Raw genomic sequence first — 24845 nt, 5'->3', positions numbered from 1 at the left:
GTTCGTGGACGTAATTGGTTTGTATATAATAACCATGCAGTATAAGACTGTATTTCCTCCTTTAAACTATTTCAATAATCAGCGAAGGTCATTTATATTTATTGAATAGCCTCGCAGACACGGTGACAGATATTTGCGGTACAATTGGTTGATATTTTTATCTGTTAATTTATTTGTTGTCGTAGTCTGTCTGTCTATCATATGTATTGTGGATACGAGTAAGTTATTATTACGATTCTATTATATCCACTGAAACGAATACTAAGTTCAAAATGCACAGCAAAATATACGGGGGTATTGATTTTATGTTTTTATATTTAACAATATACAGGGTGATATCGAAATAATTAACGTGCAGTGTTGTAATTAAACATTTTCTCAGAGCAATATGAGTCGGACAACAGTAAAAAATTTTAGTTAAAAAAAAGCTAATTTTTAATAAAAAAAAAAATCAAAGTTTTAGTCGTTGTGAGTTTTTGTTTGCATGAAATTTTTGTCCTAATAAATATATTCTATATCATGGGTAGATTCTTGATTTTTCATACGGTTAACGACATCGATTACACCCTGTATAAAATTGAAAATTATCCAATTAATAAATATTTTTATACTATTTAGCATAACAAATAAGTAGACGGCCCGCCTGATGGAATATGGAAACCAACAGCTATTTATTCAAAATCATACTCGTACACACACCGATTACATTTTAGTTTTTTTTGACAATTTCTTTTTCCTCAGTAATTATATTACATATACAAAGATAAATTTGATACAATATAGTATTTCTTATCAAACACATAAACAGGAAAGCGGTACTGAATGGATGTTATTAAAATTCTAGGTTAACAAGTGACGGCTTTAAGTGTTCAAATGCACGCATCCGTCGTTCGCTAGTTGACACACGACACGACACGACACGACATAACACACATTTAAATTAAGGTAGCTTGATTGGATTTTGCACGATTAGAGAAACAGGTCACAATAATTATTTGCAATAAAATAAAATGGAGTTAATACAATTATTTTTTTATTTATTTAATTACGTTATTGTAATAGTTATTGAAATATTAAGTGTCATGAATATCTGTCAGATTGTTAATGTAACATACCTACAGTATATGTTATTTTTATTTGTAGATGAATTATAATTAATGAAAATGCAAAATATATATTGCTGTATGATTCATAGATTCAAATTTAATTATTATAAAGCAATTATTTGGTATAAAATTTTATATTTGCTTTATTCAAACAATCAACGTGACGCGTTAGAGAATGTAATTACCTAATACATTAAAATTACCAATAATATAGATAAATAGATATATAATTTATTTGCATTACTTTACTGTATACAAATAACAACAGACAGATAGACACACACGATAGAAAGAGATTAAAAAATACATATACAAAAAGCAAAATACATACAAGAAGTAACGATTTTACCTTTCATACATTGCAAATGAACTATACGTGTATGACGTGGTGTCCACCGTCGCCTGTATATATCTACAGGCGACGGTGACCATCCATCCATCATCCCATCCACTCATCGCGTGGGCCGGCAATTTGATTGTTTTTCTAAGTAGTATAAAAAAAGTTATATTATAATTGGTATGTGTTCCGTTTACAGGTAATCGACTGAACCGTGCCTGCTAGTGGTGATGTGCCTTCAGTGGTAGTGGTGAACGATCGTGTGCTAGTTCTAACTTCGTGTGTCGGCGTGCTAACCATCGCTTCGTGTCGCGTCTGAACACTAAACATTATGGAGCTGAGGATTTACTTGCTGTATTCGGCGGTGATGGTGCTGGTGGTGGCGGCGCGCTCCTCAGGTTGGTGCCGTTTTACTATATATATTACGATTTGTAATTACCAATGCAATATTATTCTATAAAATCATTCATTTATTATATTTTCAATTGATATTGATTATTAAGTCGGATGTAGATTGGTCGATAATGACTTTCAGGAACCCATTATTATGATTAAAATCTGAGGATTTATACATTATTTATTTAGACATTAAATACAGTATAATACATACAAATCGGTATATATTATACTGGGATTTTATACACAGATATATAACTACGAGTACGAGTATTATGGCTGACTTATAAAACTGTTGAAATGTTGAATGTGTAGCAATTTACAAAACAGTTTTTTTTTCGAATATTCAATAATTTTTTCATCTCAAACATTGCAAACATCTTTTTCGTTTGTGTGGTAAATAAATATTTTTACCATATTAGTAATCGAGACCCTAAATATAGTCTGTAACTCTCTACATTCGAATGCACCTTTACTTCGTCACCAGTCGCGCAATACGGAAATCAGTTGTACTCTTAGTTGTATCATGAATGAATGAAAATTTGTTTCAATATGAATTATGGTATCTAAATATATATTAAACCTATGCAATCCGTATAATAAGATTCCTCTATGTTGTCAATTTGTTTGTATGTTGTAATAATAGAAAAAAAAAATTAAAAGACAACAAACACCCAAACATCGCAAATATTAAAAAAAAATTCTTTTTTTAATTTACGCTTGCATCATCATCATTACCTTACTTTTCCTATTTGTTTGGTGTCGACACAGTATAATATACATTACCTATACCATATCTAGTGTCCCATGAATATTACAAATGTACTGCTATTGTAGTACTGAAATATTTGTAATAGCAGTGTGTCTTATTACATGTATGCGCCACGCCACGTGAAGGTCGATCTATATTTTGTAGTTCCGCGTGGGCATTAATTCTAACTTCGATTCCTGTGTAATGCGATATCAACATTGCATTGTAATGCAATGTTACGCCATTGTTTTCAAATGTCACTATGCAAGGATAGAATGAATTGCTTTTTATGATTTTCAACCAGCTTGAAAAAGGAGGTATTTGATTCGGTTTAATTTTTTTATGTGTTTTACTTCATAACCCTGTTAGTTGTGAACCGATTTGGAAAATATTTTTTGTCTCATTGATCCTATAGAAATATCTGGCTTTGCCATCATTGTAGTTGCTTTTTTATGGTACACAATCTTAATATTAAAAATAACCTTTCTTGAATTTCCTGAACAAGGCCTGTAATGAATATTCACGTGCAATATTTATTTGTTATCGTATTATCGGCTTCTCTTGCCTGCTTCGCATTCTTGTAATATCCACTCAAATTGCTTGTTAAATTAATGAGCACCGGTTAACATTAAAAGTTGTTTAAAATCCTCTTATATCTGTATGAAATGTTAAAAGAATTATTTTCTCATTTTCTCTAGGAAGCGAGCGTCGAGCGTAATGTGCGGGTACTGATTGTTAATATCCCCCATACAATCAGGCGGCTTGCATCACGCGCGTATATTTTGTCTTGAAAATGCTTAAGTATTGTACCATGGACATAATAGAGTATACTGTTTCGCCCATGATACCTCCCATGCGTTGCTATTCCTGAAGACTCGGGAGTTATTCTTCTGTACCCTGTAAATTTACTGCCATATCCCACCCTTCAAACCAAAACACAGCCATGTAAATACAACTGCTTCACGGTGGAAATCTAGAGGTAGTTATAGGATTTCTTTGAATGAAGTTAAAATTGTATTGCTAGTTTAATGCGAAGACTCAATCGTTGCATGTACCATTACAATAATGACAAATCTATCAATTTTCTCAAAAATATATATAGATCTCAAACCAACTAAACAGAAGCTATAAGAAGTAAGCTCGATTGCACATAACATAGATTGTACAAACATGAATATAAACATAATATAGAATTGATAACCTGTTAGTTTCTGATAGATCCCACAACCAGTACGATCGATATTAATGATTACATTATAGTAGATTATTGAAACATCGATGATTGAGCTTTAAAAGAGTTTTAACAAAGATTGTCGATGCAATGATGCAAACTATGAGAAATCTTTCAAATTATTTTCCATACGTTGCATCAATGAACCACATGCAAAAGGATAACGTTAAATATTCAACTAAGATCCAAATCCGTTTAAATATAATATTATGTCGTCCATGTACATAATTTACAAATAATATGTTTTTCAAATTCGACTACTGTTGATGGAACTGTAAGGTTTATAATCGACTTCGCAAATAGTATTGAACCAACATGTGAATAAACTATTTTGATTATAACTAAAAGAGGAATCATCAAAATCGATTCAAAGACATACGTTCTTCATTTTCTGAAACAAAAAGTAATTTGCTGTCAAGGAGCCAATTACGTTTTGTTATTGGTACGATTTGCTCGTATGTTGGCCTTATATTGTCGCACTTTCTTTCTGCGAAGTAAAATATTAAATTATCGTTGGCCATATTGGCACTCGATGAGTGCTAGTTTATATTCGGACTGTTCCTGTAGACTGTCTTCCTATCTATTTGTAGCTTGCAGTACACACTGCGTACTAGATCTATTCTCTAGTACAGTGCCGGGAAAAAAGAAATTTCATAGTTGAAATTTCCAACGCATTACGATGAACATTTTAAAATTATTTTAAAAGGCGTCTATGGTTCAAACTTATTTCTGAAAACAAGACGCGAGGCCGCGTGAGGTCACTCCTACCGTATACCGTGGGGCCTACTCGTATTACATATTTTAATGCATGCAAAGTAAACACCGAGTGAATTTGTGTATTGTACACATGTGTGTATATATGTGCACGACAGGCCTTGTACAGTGCCCGTTGTCCGAGCAGGGATAAGTAACTGCGCATCACCATAAAAAGAATCCACTTTCGGCCACAGTAAATATTACTTTTTTGTCTATGTCATCATTATGTATCATAATATTATATTTAAAAGTTATTACTTCTTGTTTATGGCTTCACAAAGGAGGGTGTTCAATTGTTTTTACAATCGATAGAGTTTACTCCTGTCCTCCTGTGCTCTCACATTATTTTTATTACTAACTAACAACTCGCCTCGGCTTCGTATGGGCGCAATATTTGTTTGTATAACTTTTAAACTGTTCAATACATTTTAGTAAGGCTGGTATATTGGCGTGTGTGAAAGTACTACACCATATATTCTCTAAGATTTTGAAATGAATGGCTTATAAAATTTATTTTACTTTTAATTTAAACATGATTTTTTGACTGAGGTATTAAATTTAAATATATGGTGTCGCAGACTTTTTTGTAAAGTTAAAAGCAAAGAATATTTTTGCTATAGATTTTATTCCTTTGTTTCAAATCGTACAGGCAGCGCACGCCATATTATAAAATTTTAATCGACTACAATTACATTTATTGTAATTAATTGTTAAAAAAATATATTTACCAAAATAAAGAGTAGTCTACAGTGCTCAGGCATAATATACCTATCTAACAGTGAAAGAATTTTCAAAACCGGATCAGTAGCACCGGAGATTACCCCGAACATCCAAACTCACAAACTTTACCTCTTTATAATATTAAGATAGATTCTTTTTAGCAGAATAAAGAAACTATGAATCTGTCCAACACATTTGAATGACAACTGATAAAAATAAATAGTTTTTGCTTTGATTACGCAATGTATGAACTTATAAAGGCACTCCTTTGATCTCAAATAAGAAGTGAGACACATTGTGTTTTATTTCTGTATCTCACACAAGGAAATTAAACGGATTATATCGCCGTGAATATTTTCTAAATGTTGTTGTCATATAAAAAATATCCTTAGATATAACACCACCTAATCCCAAACTAAACTGAGCTTATATTATGCGTATTGGATGATTATAAACGTACCGAAATATATTTCTTTCTAAATGCCCAGTATAAACTTCAATCGTATTATTTATTATGAAATAATTGCATACCATCCGTCAGTGAAGCACCGCATGGAAATAGTTCTCATTGCTAAATGTGTAACCCTGTCATTGGCAATCAAGTGTACAATGCACACTCCCCATAACGGGCCGATAATTGTGGCTCTCGCTGACACCGCGCTCGAGATAGAGCCGCTGTCAACTTGACACCTGTCACAATGAAAACCGGACTCACAATTAGATAACAGTAATGTTTGAAGTAGGTCATATTGTAGTTTGTAGATGGAGCGCTGGCTATCGAAAACGCTCAACCGACTGTTGGTGATACGTTACTTTTTTTTATGCAACTTAGAATGGCAAACAAGCTGACGGCCCACCTAATGGAAAGTGCTAAGTATGGGTATAACAGAGTATACTGTTTCGCCCATGATACCCGCCATGTGTTGGTAACACATGGGGGGACTGGTGTTATTCCTTCGTACCCTGTAAATTTACTGTCATATCCCACCCTTCAAGCCGAAACACAGTCATGCAAATCCAACTGCTTCACAGTAGAAACACGAATGGGACAGACGTGCCTAAGCAAACGACTTTTGTACATTGTCTCCCTCTGGTACGTTTTCATAATGTGTAATTTCGCGGTGACCTGAAATTCCAAGGGTACTACTAGGGTATGTGTTGGAGATCAGAAACTTATTCGTGCTTTTTGGAAAGTATTATGATGCAGTTTTTTAGAAAAAGAAACCACAGAGCTCTTCCTTGATGAACCAAAGAAATGTAATTTTATTTTGAATAATTATATATTTACAGAAATATGACCTTGAAACATATCGCTGATAGATGTAAAGTTAATGACCCATAAATCTTATTAATATAACACTAAATCATAAAGTACAGGTTATTAACCTTCGATATAAATGTATCGACCGATCTATGTACCTGATAATACATATTATAATATTTACAGATTATCACTTATATACGTGCACTATGCATCAGTAATTTATCATTAGTTATATTAATTTGTTGTTGAAAATAAATTATGATTAAGAGAGAGAGAGAGACTTTGTACAAAAGTCGTTTGCTTGGGCACCTCTGTCGCATTCGTGTTTCAATCGTAAAGCAGTTGTGTTTGTATGGCTGTGGAATTTATAGGGTATAGAGGAATAACACCTGGTTCCTTGGGAATGGCAACGCATGGGGGGTATCATGTGCGAAATAGTATACTCTGTTATGTGCATGGTACTGCACATGTCAGTAGGCGGCGGTTATCACTTTGCCATTCTAAGTTGCTTAAAAAGAAAAAAAAAGGACCAGTGTAAATATTGTACAATATACTTACTAGGTATACGCTATTAGATGTAACCGGCATTAAAACTTACAATAAGAGACATATTTGTTAAAAAAAAAGAAAAATCACGACAGTGAGTCCGAAAATTTGGAGTTTTATTTCAGGGTACACCGTCACATTTGTTTCGGCTGACTATTTTAAATGCACGCAGGCTAAATGTTTTGATTACAAAGGATGTATGACGTCAGCTATACGTATCCGTGCTGTAGAATAAATTAGGGCAGAAATTGCGTGAATTAAAAAAAAATCATGTGCCTCCAATACTAACTTAACACGACTGGACGCGTCGTGTTAGTATCAAAATTTTTTGTCGTTTTTCGACTCATGTTTTGTTTGGTAAAAAAGTGCAGCTTCAGTGATGAAATATTGTTTTACAATGGTACTAACGATTTCTGTAGAGATTAATTTCAAAATTTATGTCTCTTCTATAGATAGATAGATAGATTAATTTATTTGCCAGAACGTTGGTTTTAAAGATATTGATTTATTGTGAAGTACAAATGTTCACTTTATAGTCTAAAGTATGCAATCTAATACTTTGTTCTATCACTTGATGTTTACTTCTCCACCACACAGACATAATATTCCTATTCATGGTAAAAAAAATCAGAAACCTTGCTCATTATCGTGAGGTTTATATAAATTACATTTAGAAGCTTCGAAGAAATATTCGGCCACAGGTTAGGGAGGGGTGCAGTCACGTCTGGGCGCGATGTCCGAACTCGCACCGTGGATACCATAATGTGCACGAGTCACGCACACAGCGGCACCCTCTGTTCTCCGCCGACCTAATTAGTGCTTAGCGAAATTGGTTTTCAGCTAATAGTTATTGGACGGACCACAAATGAGCTTCTGTATCAAGCATTTTTGCATAATTCGTCTGTTTCACTTACTAGCGGATCAATAACAGACGCACCTATCAGTGCGTTGTACTCGTATATGATACAAGATAGCAATAACAATTATCAAAATCAAAACTTCCACAGTAAGTTATTGATAATATTCACTGTTTAATAATATAAAATGGAAATCGTATGAAATGACACGCACGTAATATAGATTTTTTTATATATTGCAATGCAAAATAAAAAAAAAAAACAGATAATCTCTGTTTTTTTTTTACTGAGGTGGAGTTTGACATGGAATCAACAAGGGCCATTCACTAACGGACTATTAGTTCAATTGCAAAAAGAAGTATTAAAATCGGTGAAACTCAGAAATCAAGACTCCATATAATATTTTTGTGTGTTTGTCAGGCCCTCTTGTTTATGTTAATTGATCTCAAGCTTTAAAAGATGAAAATTCTTACTTAACCTAAATGTAAAAGTTAGATTTTGTTTGTTTGCTTGTTACTTTATAACGCCCTAATGGCTTAATTAATTACTATAAAATTTGATATACACACACTATATATGGAGAAGGATATAGGCTATTTTGTATCCCGACCAGTAAACATATCACGGTAACGCGGACGAAGTCATAGGTTAAAAGCTAGTATTAAGAGCATCTTCTATCTCTATGAACATATACTTATTTATCTATATATATAGCTATATTATATGTATATGTGTGTTGTATATTTATACGATAATGCCTAATTATAAAGAAATTTTGTCTAGTTTCTTTGTATAAAAATTGTCACAATATTGTACACCGCTCTACCCGCTTCCATTGATGCTCCTTTCCACTTCGGGTGTTGCTGGAAGAGAACTCTTGCAAAGTTCAGTTCACCTTTGTACATTTGATTACCTCTGTCATATTTTTATAAATAACTGGTGTGTACAATAAAGAATTGAATTAAAAATGAAAACAAAAAATTGTATGTTGTTATTTTTATTTATATTGTTACATGTAAAAAGACGAGACAATAATAATTATAGCTGGCAAACAATTTATTATCAAAGAACATTCAACTCTCCGTCAAAATATAATGCCCACAATTATAATATAATATATACAAATATAATAGTAAAAACATTAGATGTTTGTAATGAGCGTGCGTGTCATAGATAGAGTAGAGGTCGTCCAATCAACCGCCATGAGCGCACCTCATGTGCAACATAGTAATTTATATTGTTCATTCAGTCAAATACTAGGTATTATAGTAGCACTGTGTGTGTGTGTGTGTGTACGCAGTATCATCATGTCAGCCTTTAACTGTCCACTGCTGGACATAAGCCTTGGGGGTTTTGCCAGTAATTGCCACGCTTGGCAGCCGCAACTGCAGTTCGGCTTTAGAGATGTTTTAAGAGGGACGCTGCTGCCCATGCCTCGCTCTTCCTCAGTCACAAAGAGTGGAAAGGGTGGCCATGTCTATGCCGGGACCACACAGGTGTATATAGTATGTATAGTATTAAAATTTATAACATTATTAATCAGTAATTAGGGGTTTTGCACTAATAAATAAATAAAAACATCAGAAGAAACAACAACAAGCAGAAACATCAGTTTCATTCAATTTATTTTCACATTATTACATTCAAAATATTGTTTATTATCTATGATATCAGTTGTATGTAATTTTACGAGTTTATCATTAACTGCTGTTTGTCTGATGATAATTCTACAGTTTATTTGGTTGATTTAATTTAATAATTATATATATATATATATATTATTTGTGTGTTATGTTTCGCGATATATTCTGTAATAGGTCATTTGTGATTCTTAGACTACTTTTGTGCTAGTCCCATATTATTTACGTCACAATTCATTTTACTGAAAAATAAAAAAATAAAATATTTTTTTATGAAAATCTTAAATTTTTAAATCTTTGTATCTGTGCCTGCGACTTAATTGCGATATATAGTGTCCTATATCTTCCTCCGTACCAAATACTAAGTAACATAACATTTCCTAAAAATCGATTAAGCATTAATTGGGCATCTCGAGTTAAGTGGCATGAATTAATAAGCAAAATATAAACAAATTCATTTTCACATACATCACAAATGTGAACATAATTTGTTCTGCATATAAAATTATGGTAACGAGTGTTTGGTTATTTGTATGGCATAAGTGCATTATGCCATAGGTGCATTACGGTGCGCGTGCGCAATGAATAGTATTATAAAACAATGCTTCATTGAGCACTGCGCTCACTGTCACATCACTCAGCGCGCCGTCAGATTGGCCGGCAGCGTGATGATGTATGCCCAGTTGTATTTATTGTATGGACGGACCGCCCGCCGCTCTCCGCGCTATCTGTATGAGAAATTCGACGGTGCACTTTGATTCTATGGAACACGACCATTTACGATTTTTAACACAGTTAGTCGCCACGAAAAATAGAAGATCCCATACTTTCTGTCTATCTATGTTCATGCTAATTCTCTTGTGAGGTATACGAAGAGTATCGACTGACAAATACCTCCATCATATCTATAACATACCAGAAGGAAACTGTACAAAAGTTGATTGCTTGGGTACCTCTGTCCCATTCGTGTTTCTACCGTGAAGCAGTTGTGTTTGCGTGGCTGTGTTTCGGTTTGAAGGGTGGGATATGGCGTGAATTTACTGCGTACAGAGGAATAACACCTGAGTCCTCAGGAATGGCAATGCATGGGGGGTATCATGGGCGAAACAGTATACTCTGTTATGTCCATGGTACTGCTCATGTCTATAGGCGACGGTTACCACTTTCCATCAGGTGGGCCGTGAGCTTGTTTGCCATTCTAAGTTGTATAAAAAAAAACATTTCACACAGCCATTTCTGAAGATCAAACCAACAAAGATTTATTAATATTTTCAATGTGACAGTGATTTTTTTTTTTTGTGCCGTAACAGTTCAGTTCAACTAATCGTTATTAAGTTTGACATATGAGTACATTTAATATTTGTTATAGAGAAGAACGTACCGAGTAGATTATGTTTTATCTCACAAAATAAATACATATATTGCGATTACGCGGTCGAAACTGCGGGCGTTGTCAATAATAGACAAGTTACTCATATCTCAAAAAGAATTATGGAAAAAAACATATCAGTTATGTGCGATAAGTAAATATACTATTTATGTTACTATTAAGGTAGTGAGTCATTTATTTACTTGATATTTGTAAAACACAAGTAATGTTATCAATACCTCTCCAACAGAGCGGCGGTGACCCGTTACAAACCAGTTTCGCGTCACGTGGAATGCGGTCCAGCTAGAAGTGCCTTGCCAAAGTTCGCGGCTCGCCACGCCGGTGACTTTCAGCTGTATTTACCATACACACGAAATTGTAAACAATAACGCTTCTACCACCTTGTGTACTTTAATGAAATCGTTACCAAATTTTCAATCTAACCAACAATAACAATAAGAAGAACAATATAAGTATATTGCTAGTAATGAGGCTGTTAGACCCCATTACTAACAATCCCTTTCCCCTCTTATTTTTATTGTGGCTAGATTTAAAATTTGGAAACAATTTCATTAAAGTACATAAAGTGGTATCGGGTCGACCGCCTGATCCTGAAAACCATCCCTTTCCCCTCTTATTTTTATTGTGGCTAGATTTAAAATTTGGTAACAATTTCATTAAAGTACATAAAGTGGTATCGGGTCGACCGCCTGATCCTGAAAACCATTCGGGTTTAATTCTTGTTAAATTGGTCACGAGGGGCCAACTGTCCTGCTTTCGTCTCCACCAGCCATTTCTCACCGGTACCCTGTGAATATCGATACCACAGGCGAAGTTATCATTCCATATGTTCATTTAAAAAATAACAACAGTTGGTATAAGTAGGTTACCTTTTGTTACTCAATTATGCTTAATGGATGAACGAATTTGGATTAAATTTGATATATAAAAAGATGAAGTCCTGGATTAAGATATAAGCTACTTGTAACGGTAGGTTTAACTCCAGAAAGTTCAAGAATTTAGTAGTTTTTTTTTGTGGAGTAGCTCTCTTTTGAAAATTGTAAGTCTATCTCATCAGTTTACATTCTTTTCTCTCCCTTGTAGTGATTTCTCTCTCTCTCTCGTAGCTATACGAACCTGTCCGGATTTCGTCAGACTGTATGTAGTAATACCTAGAATAATGTAAAAACTTGCCTCGAAATACACAGTTTACCTTGATCGTGACTCGCCGAGCGTGAAATGTGTGCATTATGCATCCGCCATTGTCTCGCGCCGCGGTTGGCATCCTTCAAATGGTCTTAATAGAATATGGATAGTTGTACACTAGCTATATTCCGCGGCATGGACCATATACGTCAGTCAACGTATCATATGTTCTAAGTTGGGATATACTAACATTCATTATTTGACTTAAAACGGGACATTGGTTTATTCAGGTCAATTAACAGGTAGTAAAAAAAAGCCATTTTTTTAAAAGTTATTTAGGAAAGTTAGCTTAAAAGTTACGAATAAAAAAATATACAACAATATAATATAATTGAGTTATATTTATTGAAGGAACAAATTTGCTTTAATTTGCTTGGTGAAGATTTTAATAAGACAATCCTGACACGTTTTCTTTTATATTCACCTTATTTATCAACATCGACAAGATGTCCACAATTTGTTCGTCATAGAATATACTCGACTTTAATATAATACGGCTCAACTACTTAAATTTGCGGTTTCGAAAATAGGACAATTTTGCGTCCCAGAGTTCATTTCGGGGACACCGGGACTCGTAATTATAAAAAGAAACAGTCCCGTTCAAAACGAGTCCTCTGGTCACGTTAGATGTACCTAACTTATCCGTGTACCAGATTTCATTCAAATCCGTTTAGTAGTTTATGCGTAGAAGAGAAACATACATCCATACATGCATCCTTGCACGAACTTTCGCATTTGGTGGGGGGGAGAGGGATTGTTAGTAATGGGGATAAGTAGCCCCATTGCTAGCAATACATTATATCAGGTCGACCTCCTCGTGGTTCCCTCTGGAAACCATCGTGATTAATTTATTGTTAGATTCGTCACGGTGGGCTAACTATCCTGCTTCATCCTCACCTGTCATCCTTCACCGGTGACCCGCCAGTGTATAATACCCTTAGCACAGGCGGGGTTACCATTCCATTATCATCCATAAAAAAAACCTTTCGCATTTATAATTATTAGTAGGATAAAAATGAATATTGTTCCAAGAACTAAGTAACTATCGTATTATATTGTTTTGGTTCTATAAGTGATGGGTGAGCAAGGAGTCCGCGACTGTCCGGCCGCTCGTCACGGCATCACATTTCAGCAACGTTTCGTAATGTTAGCCATTTGATTTTTCCTAAGAACTACACTTGGTACTGCTAAGCATCCTTATCGTGTGACAGCTTGTCGATCATCTAAGAGCTATTGGTATTTTGTTTTCTAAGAATACGTCGTATCTATTTACAAGTATGTGCTATCATGGAATACCTAGCATCGAGTCTCAAAAACGGGTAATTTTTTTGTCAACTAATTGTTAAATTAGCTGACTCGTTTTTTTATTTGTGTTCTTTATACTTACGCACATAATGTATCTTAAAGTACATATATTTAATTATTTAGTAAATAAAATTTTTTTTACGCATTACAAAGATGCAAAAAATATAAAACAAAATAAATAAGTATGACAGTGAATTTACTGGGTACAGAGGAATAACGCCTGAGTCCTCAGGAATGGCAACGCATGGAGGGTATCATGGACGAAACAGTATACTCTGTTATGTCCATGGTACTGCTTATGTTTATAGGCGACGGTTACCACTTTCCATTAGGTGGGCCGTCAGCTTGCTTTCCATTCTAAGTTGTATAAAAAAAAACAAACAATCGAATTAATCTCTACTATGAAATTAGTAAGATAAGATGTATGGAGTAATGTCATCTCTCATCTCGGTTGCACGCTAAACTTATGTAACGTCGAGAAAGCATCTTGAACTCTGTTATCAGTCATTGCTTTATCTTATCACTTGTACTAATTTAAGAGGTACCTATGTTATATTATAACATAAAAATAAATACTTTTCATTTTGTTTACGAATCAATGGATCCAATATTATGTGCAGATTTATTTTATTTTTATAAATAAAAGAAAACTAGCTGATTCGGCTTTATATGCCGCCTACCGCCACCTACTGTGTACATTTTCTCTTATCAGGATAAGAATTTTTAAAAGATTTAATTTCTAAATTGGAGCGAACGGCACACCCGTATACCTTTACAAAATCCCATCAAAATCGGTTGAGCGGGTTCGGAGATAATCCTAAATAAACACCATGACACGGGGTTTCTTTAATTATTAACTCTTTATTACACCGCTTAAAGAATAATATATGTTGCGTGAATTTAGGAAGTGGATAACCACTTCTATTGTAGATGACGTATCAAGATCAACCATGCACCGGACTTTAAGTTACACCTATGAAAATCGCATTCAATTTGGTGGTTTGCAGTGGTTTTTACGTAATGCTGGAATAAACATACAGCAAAAACTCTAAAAATTTGACTTCTAACCCCACCGTATCAATATTTTTGTTTCAAATATCCCTTACATACAGATGTCGTCTAGTTTCAGTTTTATTATATTAGTACAAAACAGCAAGTTTTGGCCAGCACAATAACAAACTATATTAGTATGCATCGCATAGAATAAACGAAGACGCCAGGCTGCATTGAAACACATTGGATCGTCGCTAAATTGTTTAGATAGTTTGCTTTGCATTACATCGCATCATTGTATGCAAAATTACATTTAGTAAACAACCAGGATAGATAGATGAGTTAGGCGATGCGTAGCACGTATTTATTTATTTATTTATTATTACCTGCAGTTTACAGATGATCAAACACCAACACACTACAGGTAATTTCGCGCTGCATGTTACTACCACATGCGACCGCTCACGACCGCGGCCGGTGTGACCTGGTCAAAACAGGGATCAAGAGTTTGTTAGTAATGCGGACTACTAGTTTCATTGCTAATAATATACCCTGGCAGGTCGACCTCCACGTGGTCTCTCCTGGAAATCCTTGTGTTGAATTCCAGGTGTATTCATCACGATGGGCCAGCCTTTTTATTCTCACCTACCATCCCTCACTGGTGCACCGCCAACGTATACTGTTAGGGCAGAGTAGGTCAGTTAGGCTATCATGATGACCTGGAATTCACCACGATGGTTTCCAGGGGTAACCACGGAGAGATCGACCTGATAGGGTATATAGTTAACAATGGGGCTGGTGGGCTACCAGCCACTTCCTTCAAACAGTCTCTTCCCGTAAATACAGCTAGTAAGTAATGAACTCATTGATGATGAATGCTGATCTTGCTGATGTCCTCATGTCTGTGTGTGTGTGTGTGTGTGTGTAGATGGTACGGGCGGTGCACTGCGGTAACACATGTGCTCTCAAGACCAAATGATTAGTACAACAATTACGTAACGTTGATAAAAATAACGAGTCGGTTACTATGGGACTACGGTCCCGCGGTACGCGATCGTGATAAAAAAAATTCAAAGAGCAATTAACACAACTGGCTGTTGACTAGTTTTAGTTCGGTAACGTATTTGTAAATATGAACTCACCGACTCTGTTTTAAATTAATACGGAATTTTATGTTGTTATAAATTTATAGAAGACATTATGTAAATAATTATTTGTATAACTAATTTATTTATCTATTTAAAAGCATTTACATTACATGTATTATAAAATATGGAACTAAATATATTTTCTAACAATTGTATTTGCATCGATGTACGTTGATAAATATAGAAGTCGGTTGATAAGTTGATAATATTTTAAAGGCTCGTGTTTTAAATAATTAATTACTCCATTACTAACAATCCCTTTCCCCCCTGCAATATACTGTTGGTGTTCCTATAAATAAATAAATGTATTTGAGAAAGAAAATCTCAAATTAATTATTGTTTGAGTCATCGTGCACCCGAGCCGTAGCCGAGTGTTAGGAGTTGCTTAACATTAGCACATAGTAATATGTGTGCTGTGTCTCGTTCCATGATGTATATAGACGCTGCGCTGCGCTGTATATCTGTCTGTAGACACAGGAGCAGAAAGCTCAAACATTGCGACACAGGCACCCAGTTGTTTGGTGATAGCAGCATGTGTGAGGAAAGGGCGATAACTTCCGTCAACATATTGCGCACTCGATATCCACTATCGTAACACGTGCATTTGCGTGAATATGGATAAACAGCATCCCATATGTTAATCTACTCTAGACTAACATATACGATACTTATTTAGTTTAAATAAAACAAAAATAATACAATTTGGCACATGTCATTCAAAATCTGTAAAAGTGAATACAAATTACGGGGGGGAAGGGATTGTCAGTAATGAGGTGTAATGGCCCATTGCTAGCAATATACCTTATCAGGTCGACCTCCACGCGGTACCCCCTGGGAACCATCGTACTAAATTCCAGGTGTATTCACTCCAATGAGCTAACTGTCCTGTCTTTCATCCTCACTTATCACCTCACTAGTGCTTCGTCGGTGTATACCGATAGCGCAGGCGGGATTACCATTTCATTATCACCCATTAAAAAAACTCGAAAACTGTTGGACCGATTTAAATGGAATTTTTCATGATGGTACCTTACATCTCTGGTCAACATTTCAGATACTTTCCATCACAGAAAATTAAAGAATTCCCGTAGGATAGTTAAAAAACTATACGTATACATACATAAACAAACATAGACGTGGAATAAACGACGATAGTTCCCAGGGGGAACCGCGTACCTACAGGTCGACCTTATAAGGTGTATTGATAGTAATGGGGAAATCAGACCCCATTATTAACAATCCCTTTCTTCCCAATTTTGTAGATTAGTCCGTACAAACAGACAGAAACAAAGAATTTGAAAAAAAAATTGATTATTCTATTTCACTTTTAACGTCCCCCTGACTCGGTTTTAAGCAATTTTATCTACGTACAGACATTCGATCTCTACAGTTTTATTATATGTATAGATTTATCTACGTAAACAACAGTGAGGTCGGATGCTCCGGTACAGTTAATTGTGGCGCAGCAAAAATATTGCATTTAATATAGTAAATAAGGATGCACACAATACACGCTGTTGGCTGTGTGTCGTGTCGCCATGACTGGGACCTCATTGATGTTACGACCGCTTATGTAATCGTGAAGGTCGAATGAAGAAATAAATATTGTTTTACTAAATGACTGCGCGGCGATCAATTATTTCATTCTCAAGGTTCACATATTTGTATATAGGAGTCAATAATATTGAATATTACTTCATTATTGTCTGTGTTCTCTATGCGTACCGTGAATATTAAACAGGTGGGAACAAACTTATGGTGTTTTTGTTTTAATGGAAATCTTCCATGGTTTTGATTATAAAAAAGAAAATATTTTTATCATTATATTTGTGTACAAAAGAGAAGGGTTTTATCATTTTCTCAATTTTATTGCTTCATTTGATATTTTTTATATCAGTAGCTTTACTTTTTACCAGCGACTTTGTCTGTGTAATCGGGATTGTTTGTGCTTGTAGCTGACAAGCTCTTGACGAAATAAAATTCCTGTTTGTGCCTCAATTTTTATAATAAATTAAATAATACAAAGGTGCGTGCAGTCCCATCTGTTAACAAAATTTGCATATTTGACCTTCTAACGGATGAACGGTCTACCTCTATGGTTTTAATATTGCAAGTGCGAATATAAAACCTGCAAAAATAATACCTGATCTTGAACAAGGATAACAAGTAACCTATATAATATGCCAACTTGAATACATAGCACGTGTATAAATATTTCATGACTATTGATAGATAGATAGATAGATAATTTATTTACATTACTTACAGCACACAAATTACAATACAAACACACATAATACACAGTAAGTACAAGACATAAAAGAATGAAAATAAAAAAGCAACAAATCAAAAAGCGAAATATATAAACCAACAACTTCCTTTCTTTCCCTTGGTGGAATTGTTACGGCGTCGAAAGGTGACATTAAATCAACCACGACTGTCTTACTTATAATCATCATCATCGTCATATCCAGCCTTTAACTGTCCGCTGCTGAACGTAACCCTTATGGGGGTTTTGCCAGTAGCTGCCAAGCTTAGTAGGCGGATTGGCAATCGCAGTTAGGCTTTAGAAATTTCCTCTCCCTTAGTCGCCACGGTAAAGGAAGGGGTGGCCTATTCTATGTCGGACCGAACGGCAGTTATTTATAATATTAGAAAGAATTGAATTTAATAATCTTAAATTGTGACTCGAATCTCATTAAGTTGTAGTTTTGTGGAAAAATTGTAAGTCCCACTTTCACATATCTGTGAATAATGAATGAAGAAGTTATTTAACACAATATGTTAGTCACAAAGCCATCATTTGTTCGTGCAAGCGCACCATTGTTCCACTAGTGGGGGAAGTGAACCTCTGTGGCTGTGATGAGTCACAGCAACTTATTTCCAGAGTTATTTCCATTTCGCTCCCAAGCGGTTCCCATGTTTTCGTCTTTTTGTGTCGCGAAATCTCGACCGACCGCTGTAGCGCTGCGCTGCCACGTGTGTTACGAGGAAATTGTTGTAATTTTTTTAACACACACCCGTCAAGTCTCGGAACTGTAAAATTAATGTTTATTAGAACAATTAACACCGTTTGTCTGGACGTGAATTGTGTGAAAATGATGCTCGGCTGTGGCACGGCTACGTGCCAATTTTTGGGAATAAGTATACTTGAAAAAATTCAAATTGTGATTCGAACTTTTTACTTGAATTTATGTCAAAAAAGTTTAGATTATTGTTATAAGGAGAGTTACAGATGGTATTTTCCGAAAGACTGGTAAACGTTGAGTGTTTTTTATTAATTAACAAGTTAAATAACTGAAATTGAAATACTTAATTTTTAACGGTTTTATTTTTATTCTACTTAAAATGCCAGAAAGGAAAATGACATAAAAATTAATAGAATACTTTTGAGAAAGCTTGAATTATTATAACATAATTGTTCCCTAATAAGCATGGATTAAAAGATGACAAAAAAAGTTCATCGTCTAATACGGCGAGTCTACCTTCGCAGGATTGTTACTAATGGGGACTACTGGTTAGTAATATATCAGGTCCATTTCCGCGCAGTTCCCTCTGGAAGCAATCACGGTTAATTCACAGTGAACTCGTCACGATATGCCAAGTGACTTGACTATACCTCCACCTACAGTTACTCATTATTGCATTGCCAGCGTATACCAATAGCATAGGCGGCTATTCCATTTTCATACCGTAACTAAAAAAGAAATACCGCAGTCCTCAAGAACGGCAACATACGCTGTGAATATTACTAATATAACCCATGACGCCCACGCTACTGTTGACCAGAGGGAGGGAGACTTTGTACAAAAGTCATTTGCTTGGGCACCTCTGTCCCATTCGTGTTTCTACCGTAAAGCAGTTATGTTTTCATGGCTGTGTTTCGGTTTGAATATGGCGTGAATTTACAGGGCACAGAGGAATAACACCTGAGTCCTCAGGAATGGCAACGCATTGGAGGTATCATGGGCGTAACAGTATATTCTGTTATGTCCATGGTACTGCTCATGTCTATAGGCGACGGTTACCACTTTCCAACAGGTGGGCCGTCAGCTTGTCTGCCGTTCTAAGTTGTATAAAAAAAAAATCTATATTCATAATCTCCATATGATTAATAAGAATTTTACTTTTGCCTCTTAAAACTTCCAAAAGGTCTATTGTCTTAAACTATTATACCCTTCGAAGTGTCACCCCAACCGCAAACTTCCCTCGAGCAAGCACGGCCAGGTAACAATTGTCACACCTAAAGTTGTTATTCGTATTAAGTCACAAGAGCGGCACAGCTGTGCGGTACACATAACAAACGCTTGGTCGATTTGAAAAATTACCGGTTAAAAAATAAATTATGCGCCTCGTGTGTAAACACGGAGAGTACTGCCACAGAATAAATAACTAATAGCGTAGTACAACGCGCACGTCTGCCGCTAATGCAGCGCTTATACACAAAAGTGTTTTATTCTGTTCAATATTTAATTGTAGCACTCTATTTTTATGTATTTTTATGGTCATAAATAAAGTAAATTTATAAATATCTGTAACTTTCATTTAACTTTTTTATTACAAATACTTTTCACATATTTTTCCACTATTGCATTTTGAGTCTGTCGATGCAAGAAGAACAAGCAAACAAAGGCAAAGACCGTTTTCCAAAAGGTAGATCGTCAGCTTGTTTGAATTTCCAAGTCGATTTAAAAAGACTTAGCTTTTGGATTATGTTCCTTTTTTTTTAAATAAATGAGAAATATTATCATTATTATGTTCTAAATATGAACTGCTAAACGCGGACTAATTTAAAGAACACGGTTGTAAATACGTAGGTATGTTCGCAACTTTTATCTAACGCTGAGGTTAGAATGGGTGCGTATTGCGACTACTGTATGAGTTGTATGCTCTGTGTTGTTATCACGCTGTCAAATATAATAGTAACAGTGTGGTAATGTATACTTACGAGTATATTCCTTATAAGTAGACGCTGGCACCGAGGAGTGATCTCACAAGATTGTTCCTAAACTAAAGCTACAAGATATATTGTACTCGTAACAGATATGTTTACTTGGTTTATTTCTTAATACCTTTTGCCGTCGCTGGATAAGTAACGGCTGATATGATCATGTTGTCTATAAAATGTAGAGGATCAGAAATATATAGGAGATATAAAGATATTTATAGAAATTAATTAAAAACAAATAATTATAACTTTTAAGTTTTCTCATCAGAGTCTAAATCCCATAAAAGTCCATTTTAAGCACAATCCCATGAAAGCAAGCAAGTAGTTAATAATAAATTGTAAATTTTGAATTGAAAGACTTTCATATTAAAACATATTTATATAAATTTTCATACCCTACAGCCTAAATGGTCGCGTACAGCGCGGTTTCAGAGATGTTTTCTCTCACGAACACTCAGGTTACGGAATGAGCTCGAGGCCCGCGAGCCGGCGCGGGCCAACGCCGTTGGGGATCCTGGTAAACTACGCAAGGGAACCCGGGTCCCCAACATTAAGGCGCGGCGAGGGAATGCCATGTGGTTTTTAGCCGGTAGGAGTCCGGCAGTATTCACACCCTCTCTCGGGAGTGTGTTTCTGCATGACGCATTTTCCACATGTAAAAAAAAAAGGTTACGGAATGAGCTCCCTGCCGAAATTTTCTCAAGGGACTACAGCATGGGGTTCTTCAAAAGGGGGGTGGGGGTAAAGAGGTTTCGTCAGGGTCGGCAACGCGCGCGTAATACCTCTGGTATTGCAGGCGTTCATAGGCTACGGTAACCGCTTACCATCAGGTGGGCCGTATGCTTGTTTGCCACCTCAGTGGCATAAAATATTAGATATTCCATTACTGTGTAAAGTTATAATATACCATTCGTATGTGGTTATGGTATACGCACGCTAGCGTGGGGTGACGCCGCGCCGTCCGTGCATTGGTTGCCTGTCAAACCGTGAAAGATTGATTTGGATTGTTGATCGCGTGCATGATGCGCTCGTTACCAACGACATTACGTATAATGTTTAGCTCGGCGCACACTTGTCCCTCACCAATAAGATAATGCAGTAGAAATTATTTCAGTGTCAGTTACATTACTCTATGAACTATGCCTCTGTGCCTACTCGTATGTCTGTGAGCTGCCAACTAGGAAAAAGTTTATGCTCCATCCTCTAAGAATAAAAAAAAGGGAATAAAGAATAAAATTAACTTTATTTTAATTTACTTTAATTATTTTTAAATAATATATATGCTGCTTGATGTCTTTGAAATGATTTTGATGATTCTTATTGAACACCAGTTGGAGACTTTGTACAAAAGTCGTTGGCTTTATCACCTCTGTCCCATTCGTGTTTCAACCGTAAAGCAGTTGTGTTTGCATGACTGTGTTTCGGTTTGAAGGGTGGGATATGGCAGTGATTTTACAGTGGTACAGAGGAATAACACCTAAGTCCTCAGGAATTGCAGCGCATGGGGGGGGGGCATGGGGCTCATGTCTATAGGCAACGGTTACCACTTTCCATCAGGTGGGCCGTCAGCTTGTTTGCCATTCTAAGTTGTATAAAAAAAAACTGGATATTTTGTATTCTTAACTTCTCTAATGGTCGCTTATATGAATTTTGATATTAATTGGGATAAAGGTAGAAAGATGATAATTAGCAAGTAGGTAAATTCTTTAGCCGGGAAGTAGAGTTATATGCAGTATGTACTCTGTGGGATCACGTACTCACGTACTCGCGTACTCGCGTACTCGCGTAAGAGCGCAGCGCTCGTGGTGACCAGGCGGTGACGCATCCACTTGAAGTTCATTGCCAATTGCATCTAATTGAGCGTTGATTGTGTTTTAATGCGGCTCCATTATATTGATTGCTGCCTCTACTCTTACTTTACTGCAGTGGTTCTCAAACTATAAGTGACTGACTTTTTAGGAGTATGAATAAATTTCTTGTTTTATTTTTCCTGTAATTGATTTAGACGTTAAAATGTCAACAAGTAACAAATCACATCATCAATCAATCATCAGCAGGTCTCATATCACTACTTTCGTTTTCACGTGTGCTATATAAATATAGCACACGTGTAAATATAAATAGTGAATCCTTTTACAATATCATTTTAAGCAAAATATTCATATTATTGTTTAAGTGCATTAAGACTTGAATTACGCTGAAACCCTTGCGTAGGACTGTACCGATTAAACTTTGAGTGCAACTGATCTGAGCATCTGTATACGACGCTCGCGAACGCGTTGATTGGCTCTTATGTTGTTTACTGTTTGCTTAATGATATAATTTATTGTTGACTTACCGCCGATTTGTTTATCATCGTCATTATGTAAAAGATTTTATCACAAAGTTATGTATAACTAGCGGCCCGTCCCGGCGTCGCACGGGTGGACATTTTTACATTTTAAAAAGTGGCCATTAAGGCTGCACACACGACGGTAGCTTAAAAATGGAGTAACTTCTCCCGTTTTCCCAGCATTTCCCTTCACTGCTCTGCTCCTATTAATCGTAGCGTAATGAAAAGTATACTATAACCTGCCCAGGAGTATGAAGAATAATTGTACCAAGTTTCGTTAAAATTCGTCGAGTAGTTTTTGTTTCTATAACGAACATACAGACAGACAGACAAAAATTTTACTGATTGCATTTTTGGCATCAGTATCGATCACTAATCACCCGCTGATAGTTATTTTGGAAATACATTTCATGTACAGAATTGCCCTCTCTACAGATTTATTATAAGTATAAATAGAAGATTATATTAACGTTAACGTTATATTAACCAGAGGGAGACTTTGTACAAAAGTCGATTGTTTGGGTACCTCTGTACCATTCGTGTTTCAACCGTGAAGCAGCTGTGTTTGCATGGCTGTGTTTCGGTTTGAAGGTTGGGATATGGCGTGAATTTACTGAGTACAGAGGAATAACACCTAAGTCCTCAGGAATGGCAACGCATGGGGGGGTATCATGGGCGAAACAGTATACTCTGTTATGTCCATGGTACTGCTCATGTCTATAGGCGACGGTTACCACTTTCCATCAGGTGGGCCGTCAGCTTGTTTGCCATTCTAAGTTGTATAAAAAAAAAGCTCAGGCTTTCGCGCTGAGTGAAAAAAAAATCGAATCTTCAACTTTTAAAATTAATTAATTAAATCTACATATTAGAATAGACAGATGATAATGTAGTCGTTAAGGTGTCACAATAATGATTGCCTTTTCTTATACAATAATATTTCTCTCAACAATTGCGTCCATGAATGGGACGCGTACTAATGAAGCGCTTTAAACAAGCCGCGTTACGGCCGCGTTCCTCGGCACCTAATAAATATCGCCTCATTGAGATCACTAGCTCGACGGCGGCCGGCCGAGGGTGAAACGAACCCACCCTGTATGTGAGCACCGCTGCTTGGTACAAGCGATAGCAGGTACACGGATTTTATAATAATAAAAATTAAATAATGGTGAATAGAATTACATACAGCTATATTATGAAATTAAATACATGTGTAATAGTGAATCATAGAGTTAAAGAAAAGATATAAAGCACTTACATATTAAAAATCAATGCAGAACATGAGAACTATTCGAATTTTGGACATAAGTCTATATAACTATGATTTACAGAAGTGATCCTTATAATTTCTAAATGTAACATATTGTAAAGTTGGGTACCCCCACGATTGTAATCTTTGAAAGAGCCTTTTTGCGAGTAATAATTTAGTTTATGTTTATAAATTTACAAGTATGATGAATTACAACGTAATAGAGGCTTACTTTAAATAAATTTTAAAAAATCTCCATATTTGCATATTGAGCATAATAATATTGATCGCGTTCTGAAGAACTCTTCAATTCGATGCCTATAGCTACCTTTCACCATCATACCGCTCGCCATCGGCAGGGAATTCGTCCTCACACTTCAGAACCGGAATGGTCACGCACAGATCGGTTTCAGAGGAGCTTCTTTCCGTGAACACTCAGGTTGTGGAATGATCATCCTGTCTAGTCTTTCCCTTGGGACTACAGCATGGGTTTCTTAAAAAAGGGCGTATTAAGGTTTCTTAAAGTTTTTAAAGCTTACAGGCATTCATAGGGTACGGTAAACTCGTTTACTATCAGACGAGTCGTATGCTTGTTTGTCACCAAAGTTGTATGAAAAAGAAATAATTTTGACGTCAATAAATGAATTACTAATAGACGTAACTGCTACTACTGTTCACATGCGCGACATTTACA

At 35.7% G+C, this 24845-nt stretch overlaps 1 protein-coding gene across 3 annotated transcripts in view; it reads left to right on the top strand.

Moving 5' to 3' along the window:
• The window catches only part of LOC128202463 (limbic system-associated membrane protein-like), a 203969-nt gene that overhangs the window by 15390 nt on the left and 163734 nt on the right, over positions 1 to 24845 (top strand). For all 3 annotated transcript variants that reach the window (XM_052902918.1, XM_052902917.1, XM_052902916.1), the window contains exon 2: positions 1643 to 1841. In XM_052902918.1, coding sequence (XP_052758878.1) covers positions 1775 to 1841 — 67 coding nt within the window. In that variant the 5' untranslated portion in view covers positions 1643 to 1774. The remainder of the gene's footprint in view (positions 1 to 1642; positions 1842 to 24845) is intronic.

This window comes from Galleria mellonella, unplaced genomic scaffold (assembly GCF_026898425.1).
Source record: "Galleria mellonella isolate WM207_F2 unplaced genomic scaffold, CSIRO_AGI_GalMel_v1 utg967, whole genome shotgun sequence".
NCBI lineage: Eukaryota > Metazoa > Arthropoda > Insecta > Lepidoptera > Pyralidae > Galleria > Galleria mellonella.
Note: the sequence above shows the minus strand (reverse complement) of the source record. Positions and strands in the feature narration are given on the sequence as shown.